The following is a 20507-nucleotide window of genomic DNA, read 5'->3' as shown; positions in this document are numbered from 1 at the left end:
AGCAAGATCCTTCATTTAGGGATGTTTACACAACAGCATTGATGCTGAATACAATTCTCTGACTACTACATTCAAGCAGACTCGTCCTTCTGCCACCTGCCAGCAGAAGATACCCCTAATATTCAGACTATCAACCTTTTGTACTGCGCGACCATTGCTTCAGCATGTTGTCATACTTGAAATGGCTAGAATGTCTTGCTCATTTTCTGGAACACAGCTACATTAGTAACTTTAACATAAACTTTCAACCCCAGAGGCCATTGTAAAACTATCAATATGAAGGCACCAGTCACTGGGGTCTGATTACATTTAGTTCTGCATTTTAATTACATATGGATTCTATTAACTGAACCTCTTGCCTTATAGGCAACATTTTAATCAAATTACTATAATTTTCAAATATGTTACAATAGTCTGACAAGTTAAAAGTTCACATACCTAGAATATTGAGTATCAAAATTTTTTTCCAAAGAAAAGGAAGTATTCTTTACCAAACAGCAAGTGTGTTTTTGGATTACTGTAACTGTTTTTGAACACCTTGCCTCAAGTCACAAAATGTGATTTATAATGTTGGTTTCATATTATTATATTTTTATTGGTACTACATAATAAGTAAATAGTTTAAACTACATGATTTATACAGCTTGGTTACAACTGCTACTTATGTAAGCAATACCACATAACAAGGTGAGCATTTATACCAGGATACCTGCATTCCTTGACTGTGCAGTAAAGTTGTCAGCTGAAGGCCAGTTGCTTACAGTCAGGTAAGAAATGTAAATACTTCTGTAAAAAATTGCTCCCTGGTAGATATTCCTGCTTTCCAGGGTCATCCTAATAAAGACTTCGAGCTTAGAAAATGGAATCATTTTAATTTTTTGCTCATACTGGTGTTTCCACTCTTTCATCTCTCTTATTGTCTCAATAGTTGGGAAATTCTCCTTTGGGGCTGTTACATGTTCCTTTACTTAGTAACACTTGAAGAACATTCATACACTACGCAGTAAATAATCCATGCACCACTAATTAACAATACAGACCAATGTTCAAACAATTATTTGAGGTTTACATCTTACTGAGTTCTGTCCTGGACTATTCCTAAGAAAATGCTGCAAGATAAAGGTAACAATGAAAATATTACGTTTGCTGTATTCTTTTTTTTTTTTTTTTTTTGCATGGCAAATTAAAAATAAGTTTCTCCAGTCTTTCACAAAACCAGTTCAATTCCAAACCTTAAATAAAATCTTTTTGGTTCAGCTGTGCACCAGGCTAGCATGAAGTAGTGGAAAAGCCAAGTAGGATTTTCATCAAGGACCCATCTGTCTCATGCAACATCTGGCAAGAACTCCCCCAGCTGCATCAGTCATTCCATGTTCTAACACAAGAGATATGGCTTCAACCCATGAAGCACGTTCTCTGTCACATAACATCACACTGATGGATTGTGAGCCTTTCTCCTGAGCAGCAAGTGAAAAGTCAAATAGCCTTTATCTTCTTCCTTGGTTCCCTTCTCATCATTCTATGTGTAAGACCTGCATCCTGCTTAGATGCAACTTCCACCCTTCAAACGATGATTAAAGCAATGACATGGAAACAAAAAATGTGGGGGAAAGATACACACTGCCCTGAACAGTCCAGTTAAGTAGAAAGAGACTGTCAGTGGTGTCATTAGCTGCTAAGTCTGAGTTCACAGCATTCGCTGTGTCTCTCCCCACCATGAATCAGGTGCAAGTAGAAAATGAGAACTGAGAGCTGACTGCTCTGAGTGGGAAGTATACTTTCTGCTTAATGCTGCTCTTCAATACAAAATATGAAGGCATATGTATTTCTCACACATAGGATCACTTTATTTACTTCTCTCACTTTATCAACATTTGTGGTCTTTGCATTTCCACTACTGTGTGAGATACCACTAGAAATTTTTAAACAGAAGACAGATGTAGCCATGACTTTAGGGGTTAAAAAGCAAGGATGATGAAAAGCCACATAAAGCAATGAGTGATTTGATTTTCAGCTCCAGTTAGGAGAAGCATCCAAAGACAACAGTTGTTTCATGGCTCGTTTCATGAGAACTCTGCTCCTCTTGGAGTCTTTCAATGAACCTCTCTCACCCATCTGAAACCTCCTCACCTTTTACAGTTAAAGACATCCTGCTGTCTCCCCAAATTTTTATTTAACCAGAACAACTAAGAAAGCTTTTCCCTCCTCATTTGCTTAATAAAGTTACTCTCTTTTCCCCTTTGTCTTCTACCTTCTTTTGATTCTAATGTGAAAGCAAAAAAAAGCTTAAAAAAAAAAAAAAAAAAAAAGAGGGAGTATAATGAGATCAGCTGCATGCATGCTTAAGGCCACAGAGATGCAGTAGTCTCCAGGTCAGACAAACACCTGGCTACTTAGAATGGGGTAGGGGGGTTTCTTTTATTTGTCAAAACTGGTACCAAAATACTTGATGTTCTTGAAAGTACTACTGACACCAGTCACAAAATCTCAAGTCTAACAGCTATGAAAACACCTTCCGGAGCACTACCATAATGAACTGAAACTGAATTCAGTTAGTAACTCAGATGTGTCAGAGCACACTGAAGAATACAGCATCACTGCATCCACTCCCCACAACACTGTACTTGTGGCCACAAACTCCCTTAGGCAGGGACTCACATGCTTACCTTGTGACTAACTTCATGCCACATCTTACCCCACAGCACCCACAAAGTAATTGCTTATGACTGCAGTATTTCACAGTACAGCATTTACAAGCTCTCAGTTCAAAGCCTACTTGCTCCTACAACTCTGAATGAAAGTGCAAGCATGGTAATAAATTAATATATTTGAAGACATAAAATGGATCAAAGTAGTAGAGTCCAGTACTGTTAAAATATTGGTGGGTGTTCATTTAAAAGGAAACCCTGAAGCACAATCCAATCTGTGATGGTTACATTACTTGCTGTTGCTGCATAACAACAACAAAAAGTAAAAAAACAAGTATGGAAACACTTTCAGCTGGTATCTTCTCTTCTCTTGGGTACAGCTTCTACTGTTGAAATACTTCCACTAAAGACCCCCTTGTAAGCACATCAGGCTTTCCTAAGGCAAGTCATAAGAGGGCATAAGGTCAGAGACACGTGATGGGAAGACCACTGAGAAGTTTTTAACTATGATAGTGTTTCTTCACTATTTCATGGACCAAATGGCAGTGCCAGTCCAGCATGAAGTTCAGTGCTCAGTGAAATTCTCCATCTCATTTCATACTAGAGGCTCACTGCTGGCTTCTCTGTTCCTCATTTGACAACCCCAGTCAGCAAATAACCCAAATGCAGCAAACTGTGGAGAACAAAACTGTGACTATGGCAGCTGCATTTCAGAGAACGTAAATTAAAAAAAAAAAAAAAAAAAAAAAAAAAGGAAATACATAGAAGCAAAACTGTTATGATTGCAAAAAAAGACTATCACAAGACACTAATAGTCAAGGAAAAAAAAAAAACCTACTTTTTAAACAGAGGAAAATTTAGTGCAAAATTTCATCAAAATCAGAACAGGACTGACTGTCAACCAATCCCTTAAAATGTAAGCCATGCTGGAAACCCATGACTCCTGAAGGTACTGAAAGTCATGCTTGATGAAATATTTGCACATATTATGGACTAATTCCAAAGAAAGTACGTATATTACAAAATATCCAATAAACACATTTTTTTAAAGTAAGTAGGAAAACCAGCTATTTGGATTTGGGGGGGGAGGGGGAGAAAGGGGCTTCACATTAAAATTTTAAAATACTTTCAATTAGTACTTATGGTAAATGACAATTGAAACTGTTATTCAAGGAGTAACTATTCTTCTCCTCAGTGGGCTGTGTAGAAGAGCCAGGCAGTACTTCAATACTTCAATGCAAATAGTATGATTTGTACATCTGTACTGTATGCAGACACAAATTACTTACTAGAAGATTGCATTTAATCACAGGCATTGGAGAGCTAGGGACGCAATTTGTTTGTTTTCACTATAACAAATCAAGCCACTGCATAGCCCTTCACAAACAGGACTAGTGTAATCTTCTCTAAAAGCTCTCTCAATCAGAATGAAAGCAAACCTCTCTACAGCAAGTTTGGCAGGCTTCTGAGTCCTTAGTATACAAGTGGTCAGCTTGATCTAAACAAGAAAAGCAATCATAACAGGCAAAGGAGCAACACAATTACACTGGGCACAGGCTCAGCAGGATGCATGGAAACCTAGCAGAAATACAGAGAAAGGCTGTTTGGAGGAGAAAAGAAGTAATTTCATTGAGTGCCTTAGAAAGTTTGCACATCCACAGATAACACAACGCATTCATCCAAATTGACTGTGATCCATCCCGAGATCAAGTGAAGTTCAACACTGACTAATATACTTTCTATTTGTGCTAATTTTCCATCATGCTGATCCATTCTGGAGCACGTTAATAAATAAATGGAATTGTTTTGAAATCAGTAAAAATTTGGAATTCACAGCCACAACCTTTAGATATATATATGTTCATGTGTTTCTGTCATTTGCTTTGAGTGCTCTCCTCTTAAAGATCTTCACAGAATCACAGAATGGCCAGGGTTGGAAGGGACCTCAAGGATCATGAATCTCCAACTCCTCTGCCAAATGCAGGGCCGCCAACCTCCACATTACTTACCCAATATTAGACCAGGCTGCCCAGGACTCCATCCAATCTGCTCTTGAACACCTCTAGGGATGGGGCATCCACAACCTCTCTGGGCAGCCTGTTCCAGCACCTCAGCACTCTCATAGTGAAGAACTTCCCTCTGACATCCAACCTAAATCTTCCCTCCCTCAACTTAAAACCATTTCCCCTTGTCCTGCTGTTATCTACCCTTATCTACCTCTTCTTCAAAAAGGAAACCAAACAGTCCTCAATTCCTTTACGATTCTTTGCTTCACAGGAGTGAAAGAAAGGAGGAAGAAGAAGGGAATCAAAACAAAACAAAAATGCCTTTCAAGATTTAAGATTTCCTCTTAATCTTGTATTGAAAACTAGAGAAAGACGGAGAAGAAATTCATCAAGTGTATGGAAGTGGCACAACTTACACAGTCTCATTCTAGACATATCTGGCTACATATTTAGGCCATTTGTATATTCACATGTCTAGCCTCCTGCATGCGTGGCACAAATATACCTGCATTCAATAAGAATGTTAAACACAGTTCTCAGGAATAAAGAAGCACCTTTATAGCCTTAAACAAGTTCAAGTATTCTTGTGGACAACATTTTAGAAAAAAATGATTTATTTAACCTTATAACCGGATCACAGTATTTACTGAGATGCATAGTTTATCACAATTGTCTACAAAAACATCTTGTATCCTAATTAATATTGTGCCTCTATGCACCGTCAACAACTTTATGTGTTCACTGGCTATATCTTTTGACAGTTAAATTCTTCAGGTCCAAAATTCAACTATGCACTTTTTCAATGACAGCAGCAAAGAACAGGTCCCTAAAAAAGATACAGTAGTAAAACTGATTCCTGTGTTAACTCTTACATCCCTGTATTCTCTTCTGGAAAAGTCTCAGAAAGTTTCTGTTGCTACTGGTCTTATTGATCTAGTATACTTATAATGAAAAACTACTGCGCCCTGTAGAAACTACGCAGTATGAATGGTCAGGAAATCAAAATGACAAAAATGTAGTTGAAATGCAAACTTACCAATTGTAAGTCCCACTTTCATGAAGGCAATGTTTGGTGCTTGGACATTGGGGCTGCAGTGTGAAGCTGATGAGGTGCTGTTTCTTTCACTAATATGTCAATTCTGGAACTTGCAAGTTGGTAGACATCCATAAAACTTTTAATCATGGCCTTTAAAAAGTAAAATAAATAATTAGCAACAGGCAGGTTATACTTAAATGCCAAACAGAGTACACCCAAATCTACTACATAAGAGCTAAACTTTCTTGAACAAAGAAACCAAACAAAAGCTGGAAGGCAGGCTGAATTTCAGTCTCAGGACCTAAACATCTTACATGGGTCTTCATCTTCCTTCTATCATCTTACAGATTAAAAGCATTACAGTAAAGCAAATGGTGGTGCAGTAAGGAGGTGTGGATGAACTATTTTCAAATGCACAGTGCAGTAATAAGCAGATGACACTACTTTTCACTGTATTTAAACATGTGAAAGTGCTAGATCACCTTATTTCCACAATGTATCACTACAGTTTCAGGTTAATGTTCCTACTAGCAAAATGAGTTATTAATCCTCCCAATCCATGTTAAAAAAGCAAATTAATTTGGTGGAAACAAAAGAAACAGAGTGAACATACAGACCTCAGAAAGTAAATAATCTGATTACAATATAGCTGGGAAAATATAATTGTTTTCATGTATATAGTGGAAGAATGTCCCAGCCGTGTAATATTGATCAGACTGATAATTAAGTTAGCAGCACAAGAGAGTACAAATGATTTGGCAGTACTGGTAAACTCATATCTGTCCTATATAGTGTAACACTGTTGAGATTATTGGACTTCTTTACAACTGGTTAATCACATTTTACAGGTTACAGTTTTCCCTTCTGAAATGACTTGTAGTGAGTTTCTACTGTATGAACATTTCTCAGATGACATGAAATTGGTCTTTTGAATGTAATTCTGTGGTATAGGCAAAAAAAAAACTTAGTACCACAAGCACGTATTCACTATGATTTTTACTGTTTTCCTTTCTTTATTTCCAAACACACTGCTGCGTTTGAGAATAAAAGCATAGCTGAAGTCAGTCAAATCACTTTGTTGTCAAATGTAGAAAACAGCAGTGGTAAATTAATACCATCATATATTTTCTCACTGAAAAGAATATCCAAAACATTTTACATACTGTAGTGCTAGTCCTGGAAGAAGGTGCACACAGTTCTATAAATCTGCTTCTGTGAGCTCAGATCCTGATTTTAAAACTGTTTCATTTACATTCAACTTCACTAAAATGCTGCAGCTCTTCACAAACAATACCAAGCAAGAATGTGGATACAACTCACACCCCATATAAAACTGCATGAGAGCCTTCCTATAGCAACTGCCCATATGTTAAATATCAGACACATGTTGAAATACCTCTGTGGAGTAGGCCTGTGACTCATAAGCAAGGATTATACCAATGTGTCACAACAAGCTGTGTCTTACAGAAAAAAAAACAAAAAACAAAACCTTTATGAGTTCCTTTGATTATTTCCCTCGTGATATTTAAAAGTATCACTAAATTAGAATACATAGAGAAGGTGCCTTGCCTTCTTCCTTTCACCTCCACTACCACAAAGCTGGTGAAGCCACTAACCTACACAGATTCATTCCACATTTATAAAGGCACAATAAGCCCATGCAGTTATCTGAAACAGCAGTATAAATTCCTTGCTGCTCAACTCAGATATTTCATTTGCTCTCTTCTTTAACAAGTCCAAAAATTTTCAATCTAGGGAAAACATATTCATTCTCCAGCTTTTATTTTCATGTATGGCAAACTTTTTTCTACGACATGTAGATTTTTTTAGTCCAGAAGGAAGCAATTTCTCAGTTATTTACAATTCTTTAACAATGTGGAAAGCAGCTTTTATGCACCCTGGGTATGCATTCTTTACAGTACACTGCAGCTCCCTAGCAAAGAGTCAGGGTCAGCTTGGATTTCTCTCACTCAGGGTCAGGTTAGGGAAAACAATGTTTTTGGGTCTTCCAATGGGTGGCACGGTATCCTTGATAATGAGTGTGCAGAACACTTATTTTAAATGCCACTGGGAGAAAGGCAAATACATTGGGTTTTTAGACATGCCATCGGAAGGCATTCATTTACATATGATTTTCTGTAACTCATGTCAGTCACATTCTGAGTCACAAATCTGTTTTCCACTGTACAAGTTTAACTGTTTAGAAAGCTTGATACACATAGAATGGGGTGAGAACCTGATCACCTGCATGTTATGAGATCTATCAAAAAGCGATTAAACACATCTTTACTGCAGTCCAGCAGTTTAATTTAGATTTCTATTTCTGGCTCACAGACACAAACATATCTGCAGCTCTGAAAACTGTTCAACAGTCAATTGTTACAGTCAGAACGTCTGTTAATAGAATCAGAGAAGGGACATCTTGCTCTGCAGAATTCTGTTGGTCTCCTGCTAAGGAGTATTTTTGTTTATTCTTAAGTATACAGAGCACTAAGATGTAAGATACTTCCTCAGCTCTCCTGGTTAATTTTTATATTGCAAAATGTGACATTCAGATATATCTGCAGGATCTGCATTTAAGCAAGGACTTCCTGTTTCAAATGCACTGGTAATGTTGTGACATGCAAACTGGGAATAGAACATCTGAAATAATAAAAATTTGTCTTCTATTATAAATAAAAACTGTTTTCGAATATACATCAGAAAACTGATTCTATTCAGAAAGGCCAAATGTAGTGATCCCTGAACATTATAATAACTAATATTAATGCAACTCAGACCACTTTACACATTTTCAGACAGTTGAGTAGTGGGAAGTCTTAAACAAGGAGGATATAACAATTGTGGGTCTGAAGAATATGAATTTTAAACATTACTGACTGTAGGAGGCCCTGTCTGAGCAGGAGGGTTAGGCTGGGCGACTTCCAGAGGTCCCTTCCAACTATAACCATTCTGTCATTCTGTGATTACAGAGCCATTTGAAGGATGGAACATGGAATGCAAGTTAACTACAGTTAAAATTTACAGAGGTTTGTCTCTCTTAACAACAGTAATTGCAATGAATTACTCTGCAAAGAAAAAGTAGTCCACTGAACTGTTCTTTTTTGGTGACATTTTCCCTTTAACTCCAACTAATGTTCCATTTTATAAACGATTTCACTATTTTTTAAGTTCTACATCATATATTACTGAAATAGTACAAGCAAATTATAATGGCAGAAGTGTTTACACTGTCTAAAGTGTCTTTGTGCTTGTCACAAAGAAACAAAAATCATAAAACCGTGACAATGCTCCAGCACTAAGTTAGGAGATGAGCAGCTTCATGAAAACAGTAGCGTGACTTTCCCAAACAACTAGCTGCAATTTACAGGATAAAAATATATTCATAATGTTGACAGGGAGCACCAGTCTAGAGGCAAACTGCACCCGCAGGTGCTGAGGGAACTGACTCTGTGAGGCCACTCTCTATGATCCTTCCTCAATCATGGTGATTGGGAAAAGCACCTGAAGACAGAAGGAAAGCAAACATCATTCTTGTCTTCAAGAAGGGTAAGAAGGAGGACCAAGCGAACTACAGGATGGTCATTTTCATTTCAGTCCCTGGAAAAGTAATGGACTATGTTATCTTGGAAACTATTTCCAGGCATAAGAAAAGAAGAAAATCAGCAGGAGTAGTCAGCATGAATTCACAAAGGGGAAGTCACACTTGACTAATTTAAAAGTTACTACTGAAATGAAATGATCAGTCTGATGGGTCAGACGAGAGCAGTAAAGCTGAAAAGTGACTGAGTGACCAAGCCCAGAAGGGTGGTGATCAGTGGCTCAAAGTTTAGTCGGAAGTCAATGTGGAGAGATGTACCCCAAGAGTCAATACTAGGCCCAGTCCTCATTAACATCTTCATTAGCAATGAGGACAGAGAGGCTCAGTAAGTGTGTTATGAAAGCTTGGAGCCATGGTGGATATACCAGAAGGTTGTGTCACCATACACAGGGATCTTGGCAGGTGCAAGAAGCGTTCTGACAGGAACCTCAAGAATTATTACAAGGGAAATTGAAAAGTCCCACATGTGGAGAGGAACAATCTCATGAACAAATACACACCGGGGGCCACACAGCTAAAAAGTGAAAAGGCAGAAATGGCATGGGTGGACAAATTAACCATTAGGCAGCAGCGTGTTCTTGTGGCAACGAAGGCAATGATGTCTTCACTTGTGTTAGGGAAAGTAATTGCCAAGAAGTAGAGGGAATCAGTCCTTCCCCTATACTCAGCATAGGTGAGGCCACACTTAGAGTAGTATGCAACTCACAGTACAAGAGAAACATGAACATGCTGGAGAGAGTCCAGACACAAAGGTAACTGAGGTACAGGAGTACCTCTTATATAATTAAGAAAGGATGAGAAATGGGACTGTTCCTGGACAGAAGGCTCCAGGAAGATCTGAAATGAAGGTTCAAAGAATACGAGGCCAGACTCAAGGGCACCCGGTGTCAGGACAAGAAGTGATGGGCACAGACTGGAACACAGAGGTTGTGTGTGAACACAGGAAGCACTTCATTTTTCAGGTGACTGAGCAATAGAACAGCTGCACAGGGAATTTATGGAATCTCCCTCCTTGGAGATGCTCAAAAGCTCCCCGGGTAAGGTCTTGAGGAATTGTCTCTAGCTGGCTCTGCCTGATCAGATGGGTATGACTAGATGGTCTCCAAAGGTTCCTGAGAACCCTTGGTCTGCTTAACATACATTACAAAAATGGAATTGTTATTCCAAATTAAAACACTGTGTATGTTGCCTTCCTTATCCTTAGTACTCTTCCAATGAGAATGAACACAGTTTGAAACAAAGCATTCTTATTTGGATTATGAATTCTAAATAACTGCATATTGAAGCATCCAGTTAAAGTTGTAGACCACTTTGAAGTTACAAATAAAACACCTAGTGATTAAGAACCAGTTTCTTTATTTTAACATCCATAATATATGATTCTAGTGATCTTATTGGGCCTACTGTTGTCCTAGAACTGTATCTCCTGGATAGAAAGAACAGAGCTAAAAGGGACCTGGTGTGAAACACTGATAATGAAAAGGCATCAGGCAGACTAACAGCCTGATAATGTAAGCACTGCATTTGTAACAGCACATACAGCAGCCAGAAAAATAAAATCATCTATTTCAAACAACTTGTTTAAAAAAAAAAAGAAAGTTTTAAAGTTAGAATTAACATTTGCCTGTTAGGTTCTCCCTTCAGGAAATTCTTGAACTAAAAAGAATGTTAGCAGGTTGTAAATTTACCTGAGGGCAACATAAACAAAAAGATGAAAAAAACAAGAGAAGGAATGTTGAATAAACTTCAGAAGAATGAAAGATTAAGTTTAGTATAACAAGGTGCTTAGATGGGAATCTGAAAAGACTGGGAATTTCATTTATGGTACAGAATTTGGCTGAAGTGCAGTGCGGGCAAAGGCAACTGGTGTGAAAACAGCTCCACAGATTAGAGTTCTACATGTTAAACGGATCTCTTACAAAATGCCTGTCATTACTACCTTGCTTCAAATTTGCATGAATAAGATTAGTTTTAAAAACCCACAAAAGATAACATATTCCAATTAATTTTAGTTTTCAGAGGCAAAATTTCAGTCCATTTATTATAGATTTAGGAGTTCTGTATCTAGAGAGGAAAGGATTAAAACTTATTTCCACCAAACACTTTAGCATTTGAAATCCCATTCTGGCTGCCCTGGCTACCCTGACCAAAAGGTCTCGTGCAACAGCATTCGGCAAAAATTAAACTTTTGCAGCTGTTTGGCACTTCTTCAATGATCTATTCTCCTTGTATCTCATTTCAACACTAAACTTTTTGTTGTGTTCCATTCAAGCGTGGCAGACACAATTTAAATGTGCCAAAAAGCAGGTCAATTCTGTTACAACTATTTTTTTCCCCCAACCAAAGCTGACTCAGTGCCACACACAGGGCCTAACTCTGTCTCCTTTGCTTCAATAACAATTACTTTACCCCAAAGGTCTCAGGAGGGTTGCCCAGGGGAATGAAGCTCTAAATAAAAGGCTAGATTCTCTGCAAGAGGTAATGACATGACTTCCTACAAGAAAATTGAAAAGGGAGCTTTGAAATGGAGACTGAAGGGAAAGTGCTCCTACTGGAAACCACACTGGATGGGCATAACAATGACTGCCAAGGAAATTATTACAAAGTGTAATAGTTTCAAAAGTAACATTGATCTGGAAAGTGATAGATTAAGACCATTAGGCAATGAGTCTGTTGGTATGAGTACACAGAAAGGATCTTGAAATTCTTATAGCAAAGCAGCCTCCTGTACTCTTTAATACTCAATAACAGACAATGCAAGCAAATCACCACTTCACAAAATCCAGGAAGATAGGCAGGTAAAGGCTGGTAATATTTACCTGTGAAAGATTGTTCTCACCATCTATAGCACTAAGCCAAGTGTACTTACATAACAGAAAACGACTGCTGCCCCAAAGAAAACACAGTTTAAGCTGGAGCTAAGGGTAAGGGAAATCCTACCAATACAGTGTACTCCTTCTCGTCTTCTTTCACGGTGCTAATACAAAAAGAATATTTTACTATGCAGAGGAAAAATAACTTCAAGACAATAGCTTTGGCAAGAAAGAAATGGCAGCTGAAAAGTGTACTGTCGGGCAATACATTTCCTTCAAGTTTCTCTTGCAGTATACATGCTAGGCAGGGATGAAAGAAAGAGGGACAACTAGTGACTGAAAATGAGACTCTGTGGAAAGTGCCTCATATGAAAGCATGAAAATCTCCCTAGAGTGAGCACAACATATTGCCACTAATAAGAGGAACTAACCAGCAGTAGTTGTAATAGAAATGTCAGGATGCAGTTTTATTCAAAAACCTGCAGTGTCCCATCAAGCATTCAGTCTTGAGGTGACGTGAGATTAAAACTTCATCAAAATCCATGTGAAATGTCAAGTGGAAGTAGAAGTTGTAACTGGATCGTGTTGGTTTTGGTCTACTGTAATGATATCTTGGAACCAGAAAAAATGTTAAAAAGCTGGAGTAAAAAAATTCTGCTTCTACAACCAAGACTATGGAACCAGAAGCAATAAGGATAAACCTTTCTCACACTTACAACACTACTCTCTATAGATAGGATATGCTATAAAGCAAAACAGTGACGTTTTTATAAAAAAATATAACCTAAATAGAAAGTCATAACTTTCTGAAATCTAACGTATTAGTTGTATTTGTATGCATATGCAAATTTAATAATGAGAATAAGTTAATGTATGGAGAGAAGCATGCATTAATCTATGAAGTTATTAAACATGAAAATCTGAAACAGAAGAACTTCAGAGGGAAGGCAAATGCTAGATCTGGAAATTTCTGAAATGCTGTGCACAAGCTATCTAGACAAATTAATTAACGCTAAGACTATTTGTGAACATACTAGTAACAGTTAATTTACTGAAAATTAAAATACAGTTCTTTCATTCTTTTTAAAGAGTGCTCCATTAATTTTTGAAGACAAATTTCTATTTCTTTTATGGAGGCAAATGCTCTCTCTACAGGCAAACAGATGCTACTCAGACTTTTATAAATCTTTTAAAATACTCATTCAAGAATCAGTTTTAACAACAATTTGGTGCTAACCACTACAGAGGTCTGTCACTGACCCCAGCAGATGAAAATTACCATCTCACAAAATCTAGGTTAAGTATAGAGATTTCTTTAAATATTTTGACTATAACTTCCTTTCTGGAAACAGGAAGTAGTTCGTCAGTTCCAGAACATCCAGAAATGGAAGGGACTTATAAGCATCAACAAGTCCAATTCCTAATTTTAGATTAAAACATTTTTAAATTGAATTACATAAAATATCTTACGTAAAAATATGTCCACCTTGTATTTTTAATGCAAAAAGATAAACCATGCTGTAGTTAGGAGTTGTTAGGAGTGACAAAGTTCCCTTCTGGCACATTGAGTAGACATGAGAACTGTTATGTCTTCCGCAGAACCCTCCTGTTGTGAATTTGCTGAGGGTTACAGAACAGCAGGTATTGACTGCTATCACAATGGTGCACCAGTGGCAATATTGCACCAGCGGAGATTCCTTGATCCCAATTCATAAACTTATTCATCATCTGAAGAGCTAAGGAATAATCAGAAAAACCTGTTCACCCCTTAATACTTCCATACAACCAGTGTGAAAGTCCAATGGAGAGTAGAGACTAGCAGTGGATGACTGTGGTCTAAATTAAGACACACCATCTGGAATTGAATGCTCCAGGAGCGGAAACACAGCCCTACCATCTACCACGGGATGATCCAGACTGCATTGAAAGAAGGGAAGTTCCTGAATACCTGCAGTACACTACACAATTATGTGGAGCAACACAGCGTAAGCAGTTTTTGAGAAAGGGAAAAAGAACAGCCCAAATCCTTTTCAAAGTTGGTTTTGCCTTAAAACAAAGTGAGGTCAAGGGACCTGCACAGGAGATCAAGTTTTTAGGGATAAAATGCTAGATGGATGTTCTCAGTTTCTAATGAATGTGATCAACAAAATAAGAGCTATGTCTCCATTAATTACAAAAAGGAAACATAAGCTTGTTGTGGGTTTTGGAGAATAAATATAACAAATTAAAGCCTGATTGTAAGCCCTCACTATCAAATGACTCAGAAGAACAATTTCCAATGGGCCTTGAGCAAAAACAAGCCTTTGAACAACTAAATGGGAGATAGTTTGTCTAATTTGTCGATATTAGTCATATAGAAGATCATAGAATCACAAGGTTGGAAACAACCTGTAAGATCACCTAGTCCAACCGTCCTCCCATCACCACTGCTACCACAAGCACTAAACCATACCTCGTAGCTCCTCATCCAGACGCCTCTTGAACACTGCCAGGGACAGCGATTCCACCACTTCCCTGGGCAGCCATTCCAGAGCCTGACCACTCACTGAGAGAAAAAGCTTTTCCTCATGTCCAACCTAAACCTCCTCTGGCACAACTTGTGGCCACTTCCTTGGGTCCTGTTTGCTGCCTGGAAGAAGAGGCCAAACCCCTCCTTACCACAGCCTCCCTTCAGGAAGTCGTAGAGTGCAATGAGGTCTCCCCTGAGCCTCCTCTTCTCCAGACTGAACAATCCCAGCTCCCTCAGCCGCTCCTCATAATACTTGTGCTCCAGACCCCTCACCAGTTTCGTTGCCCTTCTCTGGACATGTTCCAGGGCCTCAATGTCGTTCTTGTAGTGAGGAGCCCAAAACTGAACACAGTACTTGAGGTGCGGCCTCACCAGTGCTGATGAGGGATGATCACCTCCCTGCTCCTGCTGGCCACACAATTTCTAATGCAGGCCAGGATGCCATTGGCACTCTTGGCCACCTGGGCACACTGTCAGCTCATGTTCAGCCAAGCATCAACCAACACCCCCAGGTCCCTTTCCTCTTCACAGTCATCCAGCCACTCATCCCCAAGCCTGTTGGGCTGCATGGGGCTCTTGTGGCCAAAGTGCAGGACCGGTATTTGGCCTTGTTAAACCTCATCCTATTCACCTCAGCCCAGCGATCCAGCTGGGTCAAGGTCCCTCTGTAGAGCCTCCCTACCCTCAGGCAGATCAGGCAGATACTACCTCCCAACTTGATGTCATCTGCAAACTTACTGAGGGTAAGGGATGGATTACTGAAAGCTAGTGGATGAGTAAGACAGCACTACATCAGAGCGTGGGTTTAAAGCCACTTCTGTGAAAAAAGTCAACAAGCTAAGTGAAAAAGTTACTTACTTGGAACAGCTTGAAAGACAAAGAGCAGAGAATAACTTTCATTGGCAGAACTTGTCTGCATTTAGAATTTGAATGCATTCAGATCAGCAACTCAAAGACTTAATATCTGAATATCTTGCTTTTTTAAATAATCTTTCACTTTACTTTACATTGATCTTTTACTGTCTTCATCAAATTCACAAAGTGCTTTTGTATTAAATGGAAAAACATCATCAGATTGCAGACAATAATTTAAATAATTAGACTGACAGTCAAGTAATTAAGGTCCATTCCCCTATCTGGCCAACAATCAACAATTGGATCCAATTCCTCAGAAGCCTAAGAGGAGAAGACTTGGTGACTATTTGAATTATTGGATGATTGTAGAAACACTGAAAGGACAGAACTATGTCAGACAGGTACTTCTGAGACAAATTGGCCAAGAGACAATGAAGTATTATTTAGCAACAGGATTCAAAGTAAAATATCCTAGAGAAAACCATAAATAGATGGGAGAAAATCCTTTCTTGTCTGTTTTTTTCACCAGATTTGCTAATAGCTGCAGGAACCTCAACATTGTGTGTTTCTGTGGCAACCCTGAATGATGACAAACCAGGTCTTCCAGGTAATGCACGTATTTCAGGTTATACTAACTTGTAAACACCCTAGAGGAAAGCATTTTCTGAAGTACCTCTGACATCAACTATTTCAAGAAGCAGACTACTTACCTGTTCATTTTTCAGTGCTGGACCAATACAGACCATTTATGAGTGACTGTTTCTATCGATAATGGTAGTGTAGAAAAAATCCCTTCCACCGTTTACTAAATCTAGAAACTATAGACGGCTGCTCATGTTCTTCTTGTAATCTGAGAACTGTGAAACTAACCTGAAAAGAAATGTCAGAAAGTGTAGTGGGAGATATGACAGATGATGTCAAAGCACAAGTAGCATAAAGGAGGTGAACGAGGAATAATTATGCACTTTCTTTTAATACAAAAATGAGAGAACATTAAATGAAATAACAGAAACAATTTTCAAAACAAACACTGAAAATAATTTTTCAGAAAGTATGTAGTTAAGCTTCGGAAGTTCTTTCTACAAGTAATGTGAATAGTTAACTTCACATGGATTCAAAAGGCAATGAAACAATAAATACAAGAAAGAAACATTGAAGGCCACTGAATAGAAAAGTATGACCTTTGTTTCAAGAGGTACTTGAACTAAGATGTTGGAGACTGGGAGAGATTTTGAAGACATTTTAGTCCCGCTTCTTGTACTCTTTTCTTTGTTAACTTTCCCCTCTTTAACCTGTTTATAAGCTGGGACAACCAGATTTACTGCCAGTCTACATGCCCTCCAGGCACTAAATGTTTACTCAGTCCCACAGTCTATTTCCCAAAGGAGTAAATTCTGCAGCAAGTCTCACACGGAATAAATGCAGAACAAATCAAGCATCTAGAGTAGTGACCTTTGCCAAGGTACAGACAAACATCACATTTTGACATGTAGGAGACTCACTGCTCAAAATCCAGTCTTGTAGTGACTGCAAGCAGTTGTAAAAATTTCAGAACATAAGCTTCAACTTGTAATCTTTCCCAACATTAAAATAATTTTTAAAAGGGATTCCTTTCAGAATGGGAAGCTAGATGGAGAAACTCTGGCACTACAGGAAGTAAAGAGGGCATGATGTCTTGCCCTCTTATCCCTCCCTTTAGTATTTGTCAACCATGTTATGATCAGGAAGGGGGGAATGTACAAATGGGTGCCTGGAGCAGATCACACAATCTGCCTCTGGACAGAAAGAAGTCAGAACTAAATTATAATCTTCAAGCATTAAGTGGGCATTGAGAATTGGCTTTACAGATGGAAACTGTAATTTTGACAAATTAGATTATGATATGGAATCCATTCAAAGGAATCTGAATATGAGTTCTATCAAGGTTCCAGGATAATAAATTAAAAATGGTCTTTCCAATTACATTATTTTTTCAGAAGCCAGAAGATATTCAATCCCATGCAGGTAAGCATGCCAACCTGCAGACTGTGTATCCTTATCATTCAGATTTGCAAAACAGTTCCACGCTCCTTTTTCCACTAGTTTAGTACTTTCTACCCTAACACTGTTTTGCATCTAACAGGAAGAATCCATAAAAAAGGAAAAGTCAAAGAAGATGACAATAAAATTGGATACTGCACTGAGCAAGTCTTTTTAAAGCATGTTTAACCTGGAATACACAGAGAAATAGAAATGATCAGTTCTAAAATTTTTTTGTTTTTCACAGTCTAATGAAAGTGTTGGAACTTGTGATGTTAGGATTCTAACAGTACGTATCACTAGACCAGCAAAGAATTTAGTAACTGGAAAATCAAGATAACAGTTTCTGAGCACTTCATTATAATTTCTGAAAGATTACCGTGTAAAAGAGAAAACTCTTAGCTAAAAAGTTACATGAATTTATAAGCTACCATTTACCAACACACACACGTGTGCACATACACACACAGGTACTTCATATATAGACAACAAATCTGTGGCAATTTGGTCACATTTGAGGGGAAAATTTAATTTCTAATCTTTTCAAAACTCATCCTCTGAGTTTCACTCCAGTGGTATACCACTCAGGATGTTACCCTAACCTATTTCTTAAATAATGGACAACTGTGAAACCATCAGAACAGCCATTTTTTAATGCCTGGTTTATATTCTGAAAGGTTTACTGTGTTTTACCAATCCTTAAGTTGCATATTCATTGCTGTATTTTCCTCTAACTGCTGTCACTTATATTGTCATGCAGAAGGGCAAATCAGGGTCAGTTTATGTAAGCGGCATCAATCCGAAAAACTTCATCAGTCTTTATTTCAAGGCATTATGCAAAGAAAACTGACATTAAGAGAGCCTTAACTGACAGCAAATGAAATCAATCAGCAAATCACTAAGCCATAATAAACTCACTCAGGTTATAGATAACCCTTCCTTTTCCAGGTCTTTAACTACAAGGCCGAGGAAATGCAGTACCAAGGCAGAAAAGTCTCCCTTAGTTCCAACGCAAAATGCTAATATAGAGCACTGTTTCATAAAAATTTTGTTCTGTAAGCTATCAGTAAGAATAACAAACAAATGACTACAGAGATGCTCTATAAAGATTGAATAACAAGCAGGTAATTGAAAAAGACTAGGCAGATATTCAGCCCTTGAAGACTTTTCTTTTGTTTAAATGTAATTAATATAAAATGTTTTGATTCTGTTCCTGCAACTAAGATATTTGTGTCATAAAATCTATTGCTTTATTAAATCCTATTACATAGGCTCACTCACTTAGCACTTGCTAGTTTTTTGAATTAAAACAAGCACACACAAAAAAATAAGGGCCCAGATAATTCCAAATCTCTGATAGCATTCACTTCATGATTCCTTTTTGCAACCCACATGATCAGCAGCAGTTTAACAGCTGTGTTCCCTAACGGGCTTATCTGTGTTACAACAGCATACACTGCAGACAATATCAAACAATGTAGTGACATCCAGGCTATGCAGTGGCTATCTGATAAAATCACTCCTTTTCTGAAGATACTGTGCATAGATAATTACACAAATTTATGAGAAAAACTGACTAACAAAGAAAGTGCTGTGGTAACTATATTTGTTATTTTCTGTTACTGCATGCTGTTTCATTTTTGTAGTTCCAACATTTAGAGCCTGCTTTCATTCACAGAGGCAACTTTGGACACATCTTGACCTCACCACATCTACTGAGTGAACTTTCTTAAATATCAGTACAGATGATTTTTAAGAGATTACCCACGTGCCACAGATACAAATGTATGAAAAATTAGAAGTGGACAAAGCCTAATTGCTTCAAAGGGTCAAGAAAGAAATTTCTCCATTAAGAAAGGTTACTGAAAGGTTAAATGATTATATACTAACTTTGGAATTGAAGATAATCAGCAGCAGATCTTGACTGAATAAGATTTCATAAAACTAGTTTTACAAAAAAGGCTAGGCAAAAGTTTCATAGGCATAAAGAGGCAGCTTTCAGTATTTAATTAATTGGTGATTACAGGTACTGACTTCGATATTTGCTCTCACTAACTGCCAAAGATTTAACAGGATGCAATCATTATCACCTACTACAACAAGGATTCTTCATATAGTCTCTACTCATTTCTTAGAATGAAGAAAGGCAAGGTGAGAAATAAAAAAATGAAAATTTGATGAGAAAGTGAGGGAAATAGGCTAGTGATAAGGAGAGTAAAACCTGAAGGGAGAGTGGGATTGAATGCACACTGAGGGCAGGGAGTGAAAGAATGCAAAAAGAAACGCTATGGAGAAAGGAGGAAACTGGGAACACAGATTAGCAGCAAAAAGGAGAAGTGGTGTGAAAAATAAAAGCCAGATTTTCAGCATCATTAGTACTTTGAAGAAGCCTCACCTATTTATGTTTTAAATTGCATAGGGCTAACATATGTAAATGTTACGCTTTAACAACAAACACAGTGATATAAACAGTGACAAATACGGGCATTCAAGTCCTGAAAACTTGCTTCCTGAAAGTCTGCTTCATTTAGTAAGAACATTACCAGAACCAGCCATTCCCAAAGGGAATTTTCCAATAAAGGATATCTGTTGGTTGAGGTCTATTACAGGCCACTTGATCAAGAGGGAGGACTGCTGACAAGGCCTTCTTGCTTCAACTGTCAGAAGCATCTCGCTTGCAGGGTCTCATCTTGATGGGGAATTTCAACCACTCAAATGTCTGCTAGGAAGATAATACGGTAGACCACAAGCAATCCTGGGGACTCCTGGATTGCTCTGAGGATAACTTTCCGGTCCAGATATTAGACATACCAACCGGATGAGAAGAGTTACTGACCCTACTGCTCACCAGCACAGTGGGGCTCATTTAAGAGGTTGAGATAGGACGTAGTCTGGGCTGTAGTGACCACACCTTGGTAAAGTTTGTGATCTTCAGGAAGATGGGCCTGACAAAAACTGAAGTCAGGACAGTGAACTTCAGAAGAGTGAAATTCTGGCTGTTTAAGAAATTGTTGAGAAAT

The 20507-nt window shown here is 38.1% G+C and overlaps 1 protein-coding gene across 4 annotated transcripts in view; it reads right to left on the bottom strand.

The window, feature by feature from the left end:
• The window catches only part of CCDC171 (coiled-coil domain containing 171), a 186611-nt gene that overhangs the window by 40400 nt on the left and 125704 nt on the right, over positions 1 to 20507 (bottom strand). For 3 of the 4 annotated variants that reach the window (XR_006170278.1, XM_042826746.1, XM_042826748.1), the window contains exon 24: positions 5691 to 5840. Coding sequence is in view for 3 of the 4 variants with exons in the window: in XM_042826746.1 (XP_042682680.1) it covers positions 5709 to 5840 (132 nt within the window). In the remaining variant the exon portion in view is untranslated. Of the gene's footprint in view, positions 1 to 5389; positions 5481 to 5690; positions 5841 to 20507 lie in introns of those variants that run through there. The other variant, XM_042826747.1, reaches the window with a different exon arrangement.

Source organism: Centrocercus urophasianus, unplaced genomic scaffold, assembly GCF_019232065.1.
Source record: "Centrocercus urophasianus isolate 14NV4802_14NV808 unplaced genomic scaffold, USGS_Curo_1.0 seq_27, whole genome shotgun sequence".
Classification (NCBI taxonomy): domain Eukaryota; kingdom Metazoa; phylum Chordata; class Aves; order Galliformes; family Phasianidae; genus Centrocercus; species Centrocercus urophasianus.
This window is presented reverse-complemented; position numbering and strand designations above follow the sequence as displayed.